Source organism: Marmota monax, unplaced genomic scaffold (genome assembly GCF_021218885.2).
Source record: "Marmota monax isolate L192 unplaced genomic scaffold, Marmota_monax_Labrador192_F-V1.1 WCK01_AAM20220418_F8-fsc00040, whole genome shotgun sequence".
Lineage (NCBI taxonomy): Eukaryota > Metazoa > Chordata > Mammalia > Rodentia > Sciuridae > Marmota > Marmota monax.
The window spans coordinates 6,045,714-6,065,110 of NW_026692782.1; the positions used below are offsets into that span (position 1 = coordinate 6,045,714).

Here is a 19,397-nt window from a genome sequence, read left to right on the forward strand (position 1 = left end):
AAAAAAAAAAAAAAAAAAAAAAAGAATGGGTTCACATTCTGGCAAAAATCTTTTATCATTTTTAACTAATCTCTATAAACTATTTACTATATAGTGGATTCAAAAACAGAAGAAAAATGTATAAAAACTGTGAAAAAGGATAAGAGCACCTACGGCTGAAGAGCTCAATATCATTAGTCATTAGGAAAATGCAAATTAAAACTACAATAAGATGCCACTTCACACCCACAAGAATGGCTATAAAACATAAAAAATATATATATTTAAAAAGACAGACAATAACACATGTTGGCAAGAAGGTAAAGAAATGGGAAACTATGCATTATTGATAGCAATATAAAATGGGAGAGCTACTTTGGAAAACAGCTTAGCAGGTTTTGTTTTGTTTTGTTTTGATACCAGGGATTGAACCTGGGGCACTTTAACACTAAGCCACATTCCCAGATCTTTTTTTATTTTTTTATTTTGAGATGGGGTCTCACTAAGTTACTTAACAACTTGCTAAGTTGCTGAGGCTGGTTTTGAACTTGAGATCTTCCTGCCTCAGTCTCCCCAGTCTCTGGGATTACAGGCATGCACCACCACACCCAGCAGCTTATCAGTTTTTTAAAACGCTAAATATAAATTGACCATGTAACTCAGAAACTCTACTTCTATATATGTACTCCCAAGAAATATGAAAATCTATGTTCACATAAGGAATTGCATATGAATGTTCACAATAGCATTATTCCTAATAGCCAAAGACTGAAATAACATAATGTTCATGAACCGATAAATTAACAGTCAAAATGTGATATATTCATAAAGTGAAATACTATTTAACAATTAAAAAGGAATAAACTTTCCTTTGAAACATATGGATGAACCTCAAAAATGTTATGTGAATACTGAGCAAGAAAAGGAATGCAGGAGGCATCACAATATCTCAAATCATACTACAGAGCTACTGTAGCAAAAACAGCATGATCCTGGCATCAAAACAGACATGAAGTTCAATATAATAAAATAGAAGACAGAGAGACAAACCCAATTTATACAGCCATCTGATACTTGACAAAGGTGCCAAAAATATATGCCAGAAAAAAGATAGGCTTTTTAATAAATGATGCTGAGGAAACTGGATGTTCTTACTTAGAAAAAATGAAATCAAACCTTTATCTTTCACCCTGCAAAAAAGTCAAATCAAAATGGATCAAAGACTTAGATATTAGACCAGAAACCTTCCAACTGCTAGAAGAAGAGGGTCAATGCCCCATTGTATAGATGCAGGCACCAACTTCTGCAACAAGACCCCTAATGCTCAAAAAATTAAACCAAGAATCAATAAGTGAGATGCCATCAAATTAAAAAGCTTTTGCCCAACAAAGCAAACAAGAGAGTGAAGAGACAGCCTCCAGAAAGGAGAAAATCTTTGCCAGCTACTCCTCTGACAGGGGAATTATTATCCAGAATACATAAAGAACTCAAAAAATTCAATGCCAAAAAAGCAATAGCCCAATTAATAAATGGGTAAAAGAACTAAACAGAAACTTCTCAAAAGAAGAAACACTAATGGCCAAGAAATACTTGGAAAACTGTTTAGCATCTCTAGAAATCAGGGAAATGCAAATCAAAATTACACCAAAATTGTATCTCACTCCAGTCAGAATAGCAATTGTCAAGAACACAAACAATAATAAATGCTGAGGAGGATGTGGGGGAAATGGTACATTTTTACATTGTTAGTGCAACTGCAAATTAGTACAACCACTCTGGAAAGCAGTGTGGAGACTCCTCAAAAAACTAGTAATGAATCACCCCATAACCCAACTATTCCACTCTTTGATGTTTACCCAAAAGATCTAATATCAGCAATACCTTAGAGATACAGCAGCAGAATTCACAATAGACAAATTATGAATCAACCCGGATGCCCATCAATAGATGAATGGATCAGGGAAATGTGGCATACATACACAATGAAGTTTTAATCAGCCATAAAGAAGAATAAAATAATGACATTTGCCAGTAAATGGATGAAAATGGAGAAAATCATGCTATGTGAAATAAACAAAATCAAAGGTCCAATGCTTCTATCATATGCAGAAGCTAGAGCAAAATGAGGGAAAGAAGGCAGTGGGGGAGGAATGGGATATCAAAGATAAAGGGAAGATTAGTGGAACACAGATGTAGGAGAAGGAGAGGGAGGGAGGGAGGAAAAGGGGAGGATCGACGGAATGAATTTAATAAAGTCGTGTTATATGCTCATATAAAGATAACAAAGGGAATTTATTTTTATGTATATGTAGAAGGAGGAAGTTTAATAGAGTAGAGGAAGAAGAATAGGGGAGGGAGGAAGAAAAGCAAAGGGGGGAATGGGCTTGAAATAAAGTTACTTGCATGTATGATTTTGTCCAAATGAAGCCATTACTATGTATAACTATGATGCACAAATTTAAAAAAAAATAAGAAAAATGCTATGTGGGGAAAGTGTTCTAAAAATGATTATTGAATTGTACACTCAAAATGGGTAAATTTTTATAGTAGTTTTTTGTTGTTGTTGTTGTTTTCTTTTGGTGCTGGGGATCGAACCTAGGGCCTTGTGTTATAGAGTGAGGAAAGCACTCTACCAACTGAGCTATATCCCCAGCCCATTTTTATAAATACATAAACTACACCTCAATAAAGTTGGGGGAAAAAACACAATTGAGACATTCAACTCACTTCCAACAAGCCAGAAGCAATAGCAGTTTAACCACAAGGAAAGCCTCATACAGATGGCACTTTATTAGGAAATTCCTAAATTAGGCCAACATGTTCTAGATTGGAGCCTCTTCTTACAAACTCTAGAAAAGTGTCCAGGAGTAATAAATAAGATATAAACCAAGAGACTGAAGTGAACCACGGGACATAATACTCTGCCTTACTCAGTTAGTTCATTAGTAGTAAGATCAGCCTCAGCTGAAGGAGCCCTCTCAAATTACTTCCTCAACTTGGCTCACAGCCCTTCTGCTGTCTTTCATCCATTTCTGATTATTTAATTCTGTTCAGGAACAGCAAAACTGCATAAGACTGAAAAGTGAGGGGGACTCCAGCCTCCTCTCTACTTCCAAGACACATGGAAAGTTTTCCCTAAGTCCATTCTTTCCACATGACCCTTCGTACAGTTTGGATCTGGAATGTCTCCCCAAAAACCTCATGTGCAAGACACTGCCGTAATGTTCTGAGGTGAAAAGACTGAATTATGAGGATATTACCTCACTGGTGTTAATCCATTTGCTGGATTAATAATTTGAATAGACAACTGCATGGTAACAGCAGGCAGGTAGTACAGGGCTCAAGGAAGCAGGAAACTGGAGGGGTGGCCTTAGGAACTATACCTGTCCCTGGCGCCTTTCACCCACCTCTCCACCTCCTAGTTGCCATGAGCTAAGCAGCCTTCCTCCATCATTCCCTTCCTCCAGAACATTCTGCCTCACCTCAGATCCAGAGCAATGAAGTCCTCCAACCAAGAACTGAGATTCCTCCTTTAAATTGTTCCTGTTAGGTGCTTTGGTCACAGAGACAAAAAGCTGTACTGCACTGACCTTTTGTGTATGTGAAACATCAGAACCCTTCTCTCAATGCTGCCCATCACAGTCCGTACCACCTGTGCCACTGGTGTGGGAACATAGTCTGTACACACTATTACCTATTTTAGATGTGCACATCACATTTCCCCAACTATTACTGGGGCAGGAAGCACATTCATATTGATTTTGTATTCCTTGAAGTATTCTGTAATATGTTAGGCACAAGAAATATGTAACAGTCTTGAAAGTATAAATAGCTTTCTGTTTTTGCCTTTTGTCATCATTTTATTTAAATTTGTATTTTGTTTGGTGTACCAATACAAAAATGATTATAAATTCATTGATGAAAGAAATAACTTCATTGCTTTATACATCAGTACAGTTATCTTCCCCATCAAAGGTTTTACTTTTTATGGTTTCAGTTAAACACAGTCAACCATAGCCTAGATACTAAATGAAGAATTTTAGAAATGGGATTCATGAGTTTTAAATTGTGCACCATTCTGAGTAGCATGCTGAAATCCAGGGCTACCTGCTCTGTCCCACCTGGGACATGAACCATCTTTTTATCCATTATATCCACATATATATGCTACCCATCAATTAGTCACTAGTAATTGTCTGGATTACCAAAATTAATTGTCACGGTATCTCAGTGCTTATTTCCAGTAACCCTTATTTTACCTAATAATGGACCTAAAGCATTTCAGGCAGTGAAGCTGAAAATTTCATTATAGTCTGTTGATGTAATTGTTCTATGTTAATGTAATTGTTCTGTTAATAATATTACTGTTGTTATTTTCTCACTGTGCCTAATTTATAAATTAAACTTTATGGTATACATGTAAGTACAGGAAAAAAACAAAAAACATGTAGGGTTTGGAACTGTCCACAACTTATGGCATCCACTAGGGGTCTTAGATGATATTCCACATGAATAAGGAAGAACTATATAATTAAATTTCTTTTTTAAAAAATGAATTTATGAGCCAGGCATGTTAGCACATGCCTGTAATCCTAGTAACTCAGGACAGTGACATAGGAGGATCACAAGTTTGAGACCATGGTCAGCAATTTAGCAAGATCTGTGGCAACTTAGTGAGACCCAGTCTCAAAATGAAAAATAAAAGACTGGGGATATAGCTAATTCATTGCAAAGCACCCCTGGGTTAAATCCTCAGTACCAAGAAGAAGAAAATAAAAAAAGGAAAGAAAGAAAAAGAAGTTATAGCTTTAAGTATGACAGGCATAAGTCACTTATTTTCCCAAAGTATTAATGCTGTATATTTTTACAGATGCCAAAGTAAAATGTAACCTTATAGATAAATCACCCTGTTTTCTTGTATTTCCAAATAAGACATTAAACATTTTAATAAATGAAGCAAATGTGAAAATCATTTAAAAAAATGTAAAACAGTAAAAATTGCCTTTTTTGCCCAAGTGCAAAAAGCTGTCATAAGTACCAGGAAAGCAAAGTGAACAAATATGCACAAATATTAAGCTGGACATAGACCTGTGAGTATATGTATATACATGTTTACTGATCACAACAATGAAAAACAAAAATGGGAAGGAATTTAGAATGAAGCAAGTGCATTTTTTTCCAATCAAATTCAATTCTTTTCATAAAGTAAAATGCTAATAACAAAACAGGAAGAAAAACTCAAGACTGTATACATTAAAAAAATCCAAAACTAAAATATGTCATACCTGTAAACATGGCGTGAAAATACGGACTACAAGCGGCCAGCACCACTCTGTGAGCAGAGATTTCCATGTCTTCTGCCACAATTGTGACATCACACAGCAAATTTTGACTGTTCACAAAGCAGAGAGAAAAAATTTTAAATGCCTCTAATAATAAATGCATTAAACATCCTATGAAAAACTATTAGAATAAAACTCACTTTTCGAAGTTGACACTAACTTAACCATTCTTTAGAACAGAATCCCTAAACATGAGGAATACAAAAAAATAGTTGTGATAAAGGCCCAAAAAACCTTGGGCCCTCACTCAGAATCTTGCTTTTGTTTAACCCAGAAATCTTCCAGAGTTGATTACCAATTTCTAAACTAAAAGAAATTCTGGCAGCAAACCACCAATGAACTGTGTAAAAGGAGAGGAAGTTTAAACAGCAGACTACCAGCTGAAGCAGGAGATGGCAGTCTGACATTAAGGCTGATTGTTGTTGATGGTCACTGGTCTACATGATGGAATTTCTGAGTTCATTGTACTACTGTCTGATTATTTTATTTGAAATTATCCATAATTAAAATGTTCTTCAAAACACATTCAAGATTTATTCAAATACTATGTAAACAAATGAGCAAAAAAAATTTTTAATAAAAAAAGGTTAAAAACTAAATTGAATCAACACCCCCCACCGCCTCCAAAAAATAAAAAAAGATATTGGAAATGACCCTGGGTCATCAAACAAAGGTAAAATTACATTCTGTTACATATGCTGCTTAAAAGGCACTTGGGCATTTTAAGCTTAACTTAGAACATTTTGCCAATGCAAAATGTCTCATTCCTCAAAACCAAAATACACTACCACACCACATACAAAATTAAAAAGTATTTTGTTACCTCAAAACAAACCATTATTCAACCACCAAATTATACCTACAATTTTAAAACATCTACTTTAATTCCCTTAAAAACTTGTGGGAGCACTTTGTACATGCTATATGTGGTGCTAGATAAGACTTCGCCAAGAAACTAAGAATGTCACAGAATATTTTTTTTGGAAAAAATACTGCTGACATTTATTCTAGAACAAGAAGATCTCAAAGCCTAAATCCTGCCTTGCTGATAGTCATGTCATGAATGAAACAGGAGTGGTGGATGTAAACATCTTTTCCATACCCCAAATATCCAAGCACTGAACTTCTCTGTATATATAGAGTACACATCTCACACTGGGCCCCCCTCTAATAATCCTGCCTATTTCCAGAAGTTTCCTTCGGTAACTCCCTAGTACCTTACAAGCAACATTTTCACATGAGGTTACACATGTCCTTCAATTTTCCACCTGACCATACTGCTCACAAACTTGTTCCCATATGTCAAAAGTCACCCGTGGACTATGTGTGGACCAAACTGGCATGGAAGCCCATTGAATAGGAAAATCTGGTATTTGGGAACTTCCAGCAGCAATCCTGCTGGTAAGATTGCCCAGATACATGTGAGTCCTATTTAGCTCTGCCAGGTCCTACACAGCATGGGAGATGGGGTGACCTACTGTAGCCACACAGCCTTTCAGAGATGAGTGAAGCCTGCCAAAATGCCAATCAACCTGTTAACTGAAAAAGACATCATGAAGCAAGATTCCACCCTGAAACCTTATCCCTGCCTTTGATATACCCCCTTAAATAAAGAACCAGAGCCATTTTTTAGTTTTTCAGCTCCAGTTCCTGTGTGGGCTGGACCTATTAGGTGCTCCATGCTTCTTAAAACTATAATTCTGACTTTGTCTTATTTCCTCACTCATTTTATTTCAGACTTTATTTTCTCAGGTGGCTTACTCCTGACCAAGAAAAATTACCCTGGCAAGGTGCTGGCGTTACGCCCTACCCATGGGGCTCACAGTGAAACTTTCTGGAAAGCAAACTAACATCTATTCTCCCTCTAGCCCAGGAAAAACTGGGAGACAAACGAGTACCACAGCAGCAGTGATGACTGCCTTCCAGGGCCTCATCATCTCTAAGCTGCTTTGCCATTTAGATTGAAGTATGGCGGTGCTGATTTCATGGCTCACGATGCTGCATGAGACATCAAGCAGGTCCCATATCAAAGTCAAAAAAGGAGGTACAATGTCATTAACTTGGAATTCCTCTAGATCAAACGGAGAACTAACAAAGTCTACCCTCAGCTCAGCGAACAAAAAAACACTCTACATTCTATAAATTCCATGGGTTCACAAACAATGAGAATGAGAACGTCAGCAGCATTTTCAGGAGTAGACTATGCAAAACCTTCGACTGCTTATATGTTTTTCAGTTGTTTCCACCACAGTGTTATATGGTAGGCATTATTTTTATTTTGACCCCCAAAATATGTAGCTGGGGAAACCAAGGTTAAAGAAGAATAACCTAAGGCTAAGAATGGTAAAGCACTTGCCTAACATGTATAAGGTCCTGGGCTCAATCCACAACACACAAAACAAAACAAAAATGCTAAAATATTAGCATTCAAATCCAGAGAACCCACTCCAGAGTCTCTTCACACTACATAAAAGCAGCTGAAGTTGGGTTGTTTTAAGATTTATTAAAGCTTGAGTAAAACAGGGAATAGAAATTATAAATTTAAAATATCACAATTTGGTTTTTGACATGCTATATATTAGAAACTATTTTTTAAGTTCTATATATAGCTAATAAAAGGGTCAATTCTAATGGACTTTTAGTGCTACCTCTACAGAATATTTAGAAAAATCAAATATTTATATATTCATTCAACAAAGCACCTCCAAACCATCCCTGCCCTTTAGGCAACCAGCAAAAAGGACTGACATTACTGGCTAAAGTGGAAAGCAATACAATAAAGATGCTATGAGAAAAGGGGAGCAGCTAAATCAGACTAGGGGTCAGAAAAGCTTCCAGTAGCTACTATTTAAGTTGAGTTCTAAAAACAAAGTGTTAACTGGATCAAGGAGCAAGAGATTCCAAACACAGAAGAAGAGAACAGTTAAGTGCTGTTAAGGCCAGAATCGGCAAAGCACAGCAGGGGAATTGCAGACCAAGAAGAGTGAGGAGAGAGAAGGCGGCAGGGAAGGAAGGTGGGAAGTTACACAGTCTCTCTAGAATGGGACCAGCCAGGGTTTTCTGGTGATCAGGGGTCTAGACACAACTCAAAAATGAATCAAGTGCATTTTTATGTGCACATTCCTTTTGTTGATAATCCCTTCTACTGCTCTCCTTTCAGGATGAAATGTAAGGGGAATTACAGTTGAATATCTCAAAAATCACACAATTAATTACTCAGCTTCAATTACCATTACTCATTGATCTAATCTTTCTAGCAAAACACCTGCTGACTGTCACATAATTAGCCTGACCTTACTGGCTTATTAGGTGATATTAGCTAACTAATAAGGTAAATCATCACCAAAATTATATCCAGTCACACCCTGGGTTAGGTCCCAAGGAGTCTAAGGGCCACATTACAAGTCAAGGACATACTTAGTTTCAGTGTTCAGTTTTTCATCTTTTTATCTCCAGCAATAACATATTTTATCCCCCCTAAAAAGATTTCTTTTTTTGTTTCATACTTTTTCCCCCACTTTTATTGGTGCATTACAGTTGTACATAATGATCAGATTTGTTGTTACATATTCATATGTGCATATAATATGACAATATAATTTGGCCAATCATACTCCCCAGCACTTCCCCCTTCCCTCTCTACCTCCCACCCCTTGGCACCTTTCTGCTACTGATCTCACTTTGATTTTCATAAGCTCCAACTTTTTTTTCTTTTCTCCTGTCTAGCTTCCACATATACGAGAAAATATATGACCCCTGACCAGAGTTTAACTTATTTTGCTCAAATAACATAATTTCATTTTTCTTTGGCTCAGTAAAACTCCATTGTGTATATATTCCACATTTTCTTTTTTTTTTAATTAGTTGCTCAAGACAATACAATGACCTTGACATATCATACATTTGATTCAAATAGGGTATGAATTCTCATTTTTCCACGTGTACAAATTGCAGGATCACATTGGTTATACATCCATCCATTCATCCGATGAACACCTAGGCTGGTTCCATAGTTTGGCCATTGTGAATTGTGTTGTTATACACATGGGTATGCATGTATCACTGTAGTAAAATGACTTTGATTCTTCAGGATAAGTACCTTCCATACTAATTTCCATAATGGTTATACTAATTTACAATCCCACCAACAGTGTAAAAGTGTTCCTTTTTTTCCACATCCTCTCCAGCATTTATTATTTGTATTCTTGATGACTACCTCTCTGACTGTATGAGATGAAATCTCAGTATAGTTTTGATATGAATTTCCCAATTGTTAATGAGGTTGAACATTTTTCATATATTTCATATTTCTTATTTAAACAGAGGTATCTGTTTAATTCATGTGCTCATTTATTAATTGGGTTGTTTGAGTTTTTGATGAAAAGTTTTTTGAGTTCTTTATATATTCTAGATATTAATCCTCTGTCAGAGGAGCAGCTAGCAAAGATTTGCTCCCATTCTGTGGGTTCTCTCTTCACACTCCTAATTGTTTCCTTCGGGCAATAATGTATTTTAAAATAGTACTCAAAGATGACAGACATCTGACCAATCTTATCAGTGTGTGCCACTGAGTGTAGTACAATGAGTACAAACCAATGTGTCCACAAGTCTGGCCCTTACCTCTTTCAAATGTGCATTCTTACAAGAAGTTGAATGACTTTTAGGTGAGGAATAGAGGACTACAAATGTTAAAATCTGGCAATAAAACAAAAGATTTGTAAGCAGCCCATACCCCGAATCTACCAAGATTTATTTCCAAGCTTCTGTTCCTATTATTTGGAATCTAATCAGAAATGGACTGTAGAAATAAAATATTTTCGAAATAAAGAAGTAAATTAAATTGTTATTTAGCAAAATTTGCATTTCTTCATTTGTTCATATCCAGACAATGCTTCCTGGGTGCCACACACAAGACAAGAGAATGTCTGTGATAGCAAAGAGTTCACAACTAAGTGGGGAAACATACAAGGAACAGGTAATTATAAAATGAACTCATGATGACACAATGGGGTAAGTGTGGGGTGTCTGGGAACACACAGGAGACACTGAGCCCAAGCTGATGGGAAAACTTCAGAATGGAGGTAGCTTCCAAGTTCAAATTTTTAAAAAGAATGGGACTTAAACAGACCTTATGTAAAACTCAAATGACTCAGATAAAAAGAAAAGCACTTCATCTCCTAACTGAAACAATATCATGAACACTGATCCTTCTGGTGGGGGGAGACTTCGAAAATGAATGAAACTTGTCAGAATATATCAAGACATCCTTTGGTTTTCTGACATAAAAGGAATGAATTCCTAAGACTAGAAAAAGTTATCACTGCTTTTAAAATGCACAGTGCATATCTTCTTAAAGTAAAATGTGTCAGCAGACTCTGAGATATCAAAAATAATTAGTTGTCATATGAAGCAAGAATCTACTTTCAACTAGAAGTGGGGGTGGTAGGAAATTACAAGGCATCTGTCCCACTTTCTTCCTCAGGTGCCAGTGAAAACCTGCAGGCACTTCTTATCATGTGGCGAAGAATCAGAATGGCACCTGAAGCACCACTGGCACCTAGTAAGAAGAGTTGTCAGCCAGTGTCCATGAAATACACACACACCAGAGCAGAGAAACGTGCCCAAAGTCAGCACCAGGGGAATAGCATCAGGTGCTAGGATAAAGAAACAGACATAAAAATAAAAAAGAAAGGAGGGAAGAGGTTAGAAGCCAAAGAAATTAAAAACTGGTTAGGAAGCAGAGGGTGAGCGGATGTGGAGCCACTGTTTGGGACATGGCCCCATGATCCAGTGCTGGCTATGGGTACCTAGGGAGGTGGGATAGGATGATGAGTGATAAGGTTTCGACTGCTGATTTAATCACTCATATTTAACCAAATTTCCTATGGTTGACAATATCATTTATATAGACAAGCAGATACATCTGGCTAAAGAGCAGCCAAGCCCCATACTACGTACCATCATTATCTTCCTTTTATTCTTCTTCGTTTTTTTTTTTTTTCTCTTAAAACCATGATGGTAAGTGGCATCTGAGAATTCTTGGATTAGGGTAAACCTAGGTGTTGGGTTTAATCAGATTCCTGCCACACTGAGTCCTGAAAAATAGTACCACCCTCTCCCCCTCAAGAGATGTACACCTCGTGAGATTTTTCAAACACAAAGCAGGAAGAAGTGATAGTCAACTTGGAAAGTCACAGGAAAACCAATTACACTCAGTGATTTAGAAACTGCTTTAAATGAGTAAAGGGTCCCAGAACAGAGGATCCATCATTCTTTTCAGATAAAATGAAAATAGCAGAATGAGCATGAAAAATGACGAAGTGGAGCACAAGAACACAATGGGGAAAGCATGTCAGTGAATTATCTGAAGGGAAGGGACATGTCAACATTTAGGGACTTGCAAGAACTGGGTTACAACTGAGAAAGGGAGAAGATGATTATTTAGAAATAAAATTAAAGAAGATATTAGGGACAGGAGAAAGACAATAGGGAGAGGACAGAGTTGAGAGGCTTTCAGAAGGGAAATGGTCACAAAGGGATGAGCTTCCAAGCATGTTGGTGAAAAGCGTGGCTACAGGCTAGAAAAGGTAGAATCTAAACAAAGGAAACTTCCTCATTATAAGTTTGTTTTTCAAACTTGGTGACTTAAGCCAGGCACAGCAGCTCATGCCTATAATCCCAGGGACTCTGAAGACTGAGGCAGGAGAATTGCAAGTTCAAAACAAGGCTCAGCAACTTACCAAGGCCTTGTCTCAAAATAAAACATAAAGAGGACTGGAAGAGCTGGGGCTGTAGCTCAGCGGCAGAGAGCTTGCCTAACATGCATGAGGCACTGGGTTCGATCCTCAGCACCACATAAAAATAAACAAATAAAATAAAGGCATTCTGTCCATCTAAACTACCAAAAAAAAATTTAAAAATTTAAAAAAGGGCTGGGAATGTGGCTCAGTGGTAAAGTACCCCTGTATTCAATCCTCGTTGCCAAAAAAAAAAAAGAAAGAATTTGGTGAACTAAATCACAAGAAGATACTCTTAACTACAGTAATCTCCAAGGAAATAGCCGTAGTAAGAGCTTCTGAATTTCTGATTAAGACTGGATAGTGAAGGCAACTGAGGCAGCAGTCTTTTGTATGTAGTAAATATTCAGCAACAGAGAGAGGAAGGAAAGGAGGTTGGTTTAGTAAATTCATTTACTACTGTCCATTCTTCACATTGTACGAAGTGTTTAACGATCCTCTCCATGCTCAATAAACACCACTTAAAAAGAAATCAATCATGAGTGCTTAGGAAACACTGTAGACTATTACCAGTTAAGTTGAAGCTCTAGGCTTCAAAATGTCTCTTAAGCTTTCTTAAATACATAAGTCTGCTTGATTTGAAGGATCTTCCCAACTGCCCTATCCTTCAAGGAATGTCTTACATTCCTCTAGCACAACATGCAAACAAAAGAACCTGATCGTGTTCTACTATAGAAAGAAATATGTACTTGAATTTAAAAATTGACATCCTATGTAATTTCCTAAAATCCTTTTTAAAAACCATGTTATAGCTGGACAAGGTGCCCCACACGTAATCCAGTGACTAGGGAGGCTGAAATAGGAGGATCTCAAATTCAAAGCCAGCCTTGGCAATTTAGCAAAACACTATCTCAAAACAAAAAATAAAAGTACTGGAGATGCAGCTCAGCGGTTGAGCACCCCAGGGTTTAATCCCAGTATCAAAAATAGTGATAATAAACAAAAATAAAATTTTTTAAAATGTTATAAAGCTATGCAGAGAAAGGCACACTCAAGTTCAATTTCTTTGCCATTTAAGTAGCAAAGTATGAACAACCAAAGAAGAGCCACAATTTAAATTTTTCATAGATAAAATAGTAGTAATGTAGGCCCATGATGTATAAATCCTCAGGAGAAATACAATAACCACTTTTTTTTTTCTTTTTAGTGTAAGACAGTAGGATTTATTCAAGTGAGACAAAAAGAGACAGAGCTCCCCCTTGGCAAGAAGGATCCAACAGGGTTGCCCAACCACTTATTTAAGAGAACTTCAGGTTTTTCTGTTTAATCACCTCCTAAAAATGTAAGCACTGCTATTATAATTAAAAAACTAAATGTTTAGGGGGGATTGTGCAAAACATACAGGTAAACATTTGCATATAAGAAATAATGATTTATGCTTACTGAATACTTTCAGCTCCCAAATATACCTTCAGAATCAAAATTACATTTCTTGTAAGTAAAACTAATAGATTGGTTTCCTTCCCTCTACTCAAATAGAACTTTATTTCACATTATAGAAAAAATTTTGAATTTTTAAATTTATTTTATAGGCAAAATACTACTTTTGACAGTTGCTCTTTTGGTCATCTCAAAAAGCTGGCAATCTAATTTTCTCAATAAAATATATCTGGTTCTATGGACTGCTTCCTTGGTAACACTAGGTGTTACCATCTCATAGACCTCCAAAGACCCAAATACACCATGGTACACAAATAAGCAGTCTCAAGGAACCACTGATTTGATTTGGACAACATAGCTATTTTGAAAAACTTGTCTCCTTCCATGCTTAGGAAATGTGAAGTTAGGAACTGAATTTCCCACCAGAGAAGTGTTGCTGAACATTCTTTCATAGCTCTGATGGACTGCTCCTTTGAAATCCCCAATCTTACCATGCTACTCTGTTTCAAAAACCTTTACCCACTGCCCAGAGGATTAAATCCAAATTTACCACATTATTCAAGCCTGCCTCCAGTCTGTCCTCTTGCTTCCTAATCTTTTCTGTAGACTCCTCAGCACTAATGCTTGACTCCTCCCACAGGTTAGGTTTATCCCTTCCCCAGCTCATGCAGTTTATCAGGCCTGGAAAGGCCTTCTTGCTCCTGTATGAATCCTACAGCAGGTCCCAACTGAACCCTATTTCTGTTGGATTCTCCTGTGAAAATCCTTTTTGGCCCCCACATTTTGCACAGTCTTCCACTATCCCACCGTCTTTATTGTCTCCACAACTCACCAGATACTCAAAGGGATGCGGAAAGTCTGATACAGTTTTTGGATCCCATATAGCCTTTTGGGCGTGTGAGTTAATTTCAAAGAACCAAGAACTCAGACATTTGATGATATATTGTTCAGAAAGGACTACAGGGCTTTTAAACTGAATAATTTTAAAATTTTCAAGTTCATAGGCGGAATTATAGAGCTAGGCCTCCTATCTTTAAAAAAATTAATATTAGTTTGAGAAATAAAGAAAATGTTGTCTTTTTTTCTTTAAAACAATTTTAGTTCTAACCTAAATATTACAAAACTCCTGTGCTCCCCACCCCTATTCCCACAATTAAACATTACACCAACTGTAACTGAAATTGACTTTTCTTCCTCAAACTGTGCTTCCAGAAGCCAAAGGTTCCCAAAAGCATTCTCTTGTGCATAGCTGTTATTCTTCCACTGGGAGGTGAGGGCCTAAGAGCAGAATGGTGAAAACAAGAAGTTCTCCCTTCCCAGAAGTCAGGAAACCACTCTCAGCTACCCTTTCCTGGCAACAGGAAGTTGAAACAAGGACAGGAAATATTAGTGACTTTCAGCTGTACAAGGAATAAGCCTCTTCAGAGATTTTCTTTCTTTCTTTTTAAGAACTATTCAAATTAGCTATAAAAGTTAAGAAGAGAAAGACATTGGGGAAAAAAAATGTTCTGATGAACCCTAAAGACGGTTCATTTTTTAAAAAAAACACTGTTGATTAGTAACTTCATTAAAACAACCCCAATAGAACTGGCAGTAAAAGCTCTGACTACTCAAAGATTATTCTTTGTTTTGAAAATCAGCATTAACTGGCCTGAAATGGTACAATACAAAGAATAAGAAGGTACTATTTCACAGCCATATAATCCATACCCAAAATAGGGCAAATAGGTGAATGAAAGCTAGAGCTAAATGATACTAGGACAAGGCAAGCACACCACAAGACTAGCAGGTAAGCAAGAAAAGATCTCCTACGCTCAAAGAATTTTAAGAGCAACATGAACCTCAGACACCATCCATTCTACTCCCCACATTTTATAATCAAGGCTCAAAGAAGGCCAGAAAGCTTGTCCCAAACTCAGGTCATTTACCTCAGGACACTAGGTGTTACCATCTCATAGTTTAGTGAATCCTGTCTTCTCAAGGAATCCTTTCCTGACCAGAATCATCCACCTTCATAGCATAAAACAGCCCTCCTTACTGCTGTGACAATTTACAATAAAAAAATTTTTTTGACTCTTTGCTTAATGTCTAATTCCTACAGTCAACCATAAGCCCATGCGGACAGCAATCCTTTCTGGTTTTGCCCATCATTGTATCTCTAGTACCTGGAAGATAAATGTTTGGAATCATTAATTTACTTAAAGAAGACACAATCAAATGATGGGTCTAAAGAGTGGGCTTTTAGGAAAACCTAGCAATTTAAGCCACTCCCTTCTTGGCCAAGCTTTCAGTATTTCAGGTAGATACAAAGTACTTCTACCAAAGCAAAGTTAGGAAAAAATAAATCCTTCAAAAAAGGCTAAGAAAAACCAAGACAGTTAATAAGTACATTATCCTTTTAACTATTCAATCAGCTTTTTTAAAATTTTATTTATTGATATATAATAATTTAGGTATATATTACAGACAACTGCATTTTGATTCATTGTACTCAATTGCAGCACAACTTTTCATTTCTCTGGTTATACAAGATGTAGTGTCACACCATATGTGCAGTCATACATGTAACTGAGATAATGATGTCCATCTCATTCTACCATCTTTCCTGCCCCCATACCCCCTCTTTACCCTCCCTCCCCTTTGTCAATCAGCTTTTAATGTCACTCTTTTCATTGTAGTGGCAATGAAACACACCTGAGAACTACCTCAGCAATGGACAATACCCCTAAAAACCACTGCTACTACCACCATGACTACCAAAAAGAATTACATTTTATTCTATTTAACCCAAAATATCTAAAATTATCATTTTCATATGTAATCATCATTTTAAAGAATTGTTAATAAAATATTTTACACTCTTTTTTCCGCTAAGTCTTGTGTATTTTCTACTTATGGAATATCTTAATTCAGACTAGCCACAGTGGCTAGTGGCTATCACATTAGACACAGTGTCCGAAACCATCTATAATTCTGATAAATTATATGCTCTCTTTCTTCCTTTAAAAAATTTGCAAAAAAAAAAAAGAACTTTTGATGTTCCCTGTATCAAACAAAGAAACAATGAGGGAAGAGGGTGTATATTCACTACAAACAACTCAAAAATAAAGGGAAAAGACTGATAGTAAAGTACATGAATGCAATGATACCTTCTTAATTCGTTCATGACTTTAAAAGCTTTCTTCATGTGCCAAGGATTCACTGTCACAGGGCAGTGTTTTTCAGTATTATCATCTTTTGAATCTAGAGGCTTCTGATGACCTTGCTTTGTGCATCTGTACACAAAAGAAAAGAACAAAAAACAGAAAAAGATCTTATTAAAGATAATTTGCTTCTAGCTTATCAAGATATAACATGAATGCATCCCTCCTCTACTCATTTACAACTCTCACTCACAGGACATCCCAATGTAAGATTAAGACACAATTAAGAACACTTTTTGATGGTAACTATGCTTTTGACATTAAAAAAAAAACAAAAAACTGGCTAATTATCTCCCTGATGTCAAAAGTTCTATCAAAGATAAACACAGGAAAATCAACAAAGGTAGCTTAGAGATATCTCCCAATGAAGATGCTGAAAAATCTCATCAGTTAGAAATTGACTTGCTTTTAAAATCTGCTGTAGTTACACTTTATTTACAAACCAAGACAGCAGCAGGATCATAATTTATACAAACTTCAAAATATTAGAATTCAATTTAAAGTTTGCTCTCCACCCACAAGGACAGTTACCCCCCCCCCCATATTTTGGAGCTATACTAATAAGAGATTAATCATGTTAAATAACATTTATCAAGTACTTACCATATGGTATCCATTGTGCTTACTTTCATTATAATCCTCACAACTCTGTAAGCTAATTACTATTATTATCCTCATTTAACACATGAAGAGATTAAGGCAAAAAAAGGTTGGGTCATTTGGTAAATGGTAGACCTAGATAAGAGTGCTCCCAATCTGAGTCATTCTGACATTAAACAAAGGTTATTTAATTTCATATTTAAATTTATAATGTTTAAGGGTGACAAGCTATGTTAGTATTGTTTTATAAACTATTCTTTCAAGAGCTGGGGCCAAAACTTGACAAAGTAAGAATATGGGGTAATGTGGAGAATTAACTCAAACTAATGGACACATGGAAAACTTCTGAAGTGATAGTTATACAAATCTATAAATTTACTAAAATTCATTGGATTGTACCATTATAATGGGTGGATTTTATGGTATATAAATTATTACTCAATAAAGCTATTCAATGAAAATCAGGATACCAAATCAAGCCTGAAAAAAGACCATACTTATATATAAATCACACAAAGAATAACATTCAAACATAAGGAATAGCTGCACTATTCTCATTTATTGGTGTGCTTTGTTTGCTTTCCTAACCCTTTTTCAAAAAAAAAAAAAAGATGAATCCTTTTTTTTTTCTTTTTTATTGGTTGTTCAAAACATTACAAAGCTCATGACATATCATCTTTCATACATTTGACTCAAGTGGGTTATGAACTCCCATTTTTACCCCAAATACAAATTGCAGAATCACATCAGTTACACATTCACATTTTTCCATAATGGCATATTAGTGACTATTGTATTCTGCTACCTTTCCTATCCCCTACTATCCCCCCTCCCCTCCCCTCCCATCTTCCCTCTCTACCTCATCTGCTGTTGTTCAATTCTCTCCCTTGTCCCCCCCCCCACTTTCCCCTCACAACCTCTTATATGTAATTTTGTGTAACATTGAGGGTCTCCTACCATTTCCATATGATTTCCCTTCTCTCTCCCTTTCGCTCCCACCACTCATCTCTGTTTAATGTTAATCTTTTCCTCATGCTCTTCCTCCCTGTTCTGTTCTTAGTTGCTCTCTTTATATCAATGAAGACATTTGGCATTTGTTTTTAAGGATTGGCTAGCTTCGCTTAGCATAATCTGCTCTAATGCCATCCATTTCCCTGCAAATTCCATGATTTTGTCATTTTTTAGTGCTGCGTAATACTCCATTGTGTATAAATTCCACATTTTTTTAATCCATTCATCTATTGAAGGGCATCTAGGTTGGTTCCACAGTCTAGCTATTGTGAATTGTGCTGCTATGATCATTGATGTGGCAGTATTCCTATAGTACGCTCTTTTAAGATCCTCAGGGAATAGTCCGAGAAGGGCGATAGCTGGGTCAAATGGTGGATCCATTCCCAGCTTTCCAGGAATCTCCATACTGTTTTCCAAATTGGCCTCACCAATTTGCATTCCCACCAGCAATGTACAAGTGTACCCTTTTCCCCACATCCTCGCCAGCACTTATTGTTGTTTGACTTCTTAATGGCTGCCAATCTTACTAGAGTAAGATGGTATCTTAGGGTGACCTTGATTTGCATTTCTCTGACTGCTAGAGATGGTGAGCATTTTTTCATGTACTTGTTGCTTGATTGCATGTCCTCCTCTGAGAAGTTTCGGTTCAGGTCCTTGGCCCATTTGTTGATTGGGTTATTAGTTATCTTACTGTTTAATTTTTTGAGTTCTTTGTATATTCTGGATATTAGGGCTCTATCTGAAGTGTGAGGGGTAAAAATTTGTTCCCAGGATGTAGGCTCTCTATTTACCTCTCTTATTGTTTCTCTTGCTCAGAAAAAACTTTTTAGTTTAAGTAAGTCCCATTTGTTTATTCTTGTTATTAACTCTTGGGCTATGGGCGTCCTATTAAGGAATTTGGAGCCAGACCCCACAGTATGTAGATCGTAGCCAACTTTTTCTTCTATCAGACGGCGTGTCTCTGATTTGATATCTAGCTCCTTGATCCATTTTGAGTTAACTTTTGTACATGGCGAGAGAAAGGGATTCAGTTTCATTTTGTTGCATATGGATTTCCAGTTTTCCCAGCACCATTTGTTGAAGAT

General features: G+C 36.6%; 1 protein-coding gene across 4 annotated transcripts in view; it reads right to left on the reverse strand.

Moving 5' to 3' along the window:
• Window positions 1-19,397, reverse strand: part of Klhl2 (kelch like family member 2) — a 101,714-nt gene that overhangs the window by 65,741 nt on the left and 16,576 nt on the right. For all 4 annotated transcript variants that reach the window (XM_046447780.2, XM_046447781.2, XM_046447783.2 and 1 more), the window contains 2 exons: window positions 16,648-16,773; window positions 5,265-5,371 (listed from right to left, as the gene is read on the reverse strand). In XM_046447780.2, coding sequence (XP_046303736.1) covers window positions 5,265-5,371; window positions 16,648-16,773 — 233 coding nt within the window. Of the gene's footprint in view, window positions 1-5,264; window positions 5,372-16,647; window positions 16,774-19,397 lie in introns of those variants that run through there.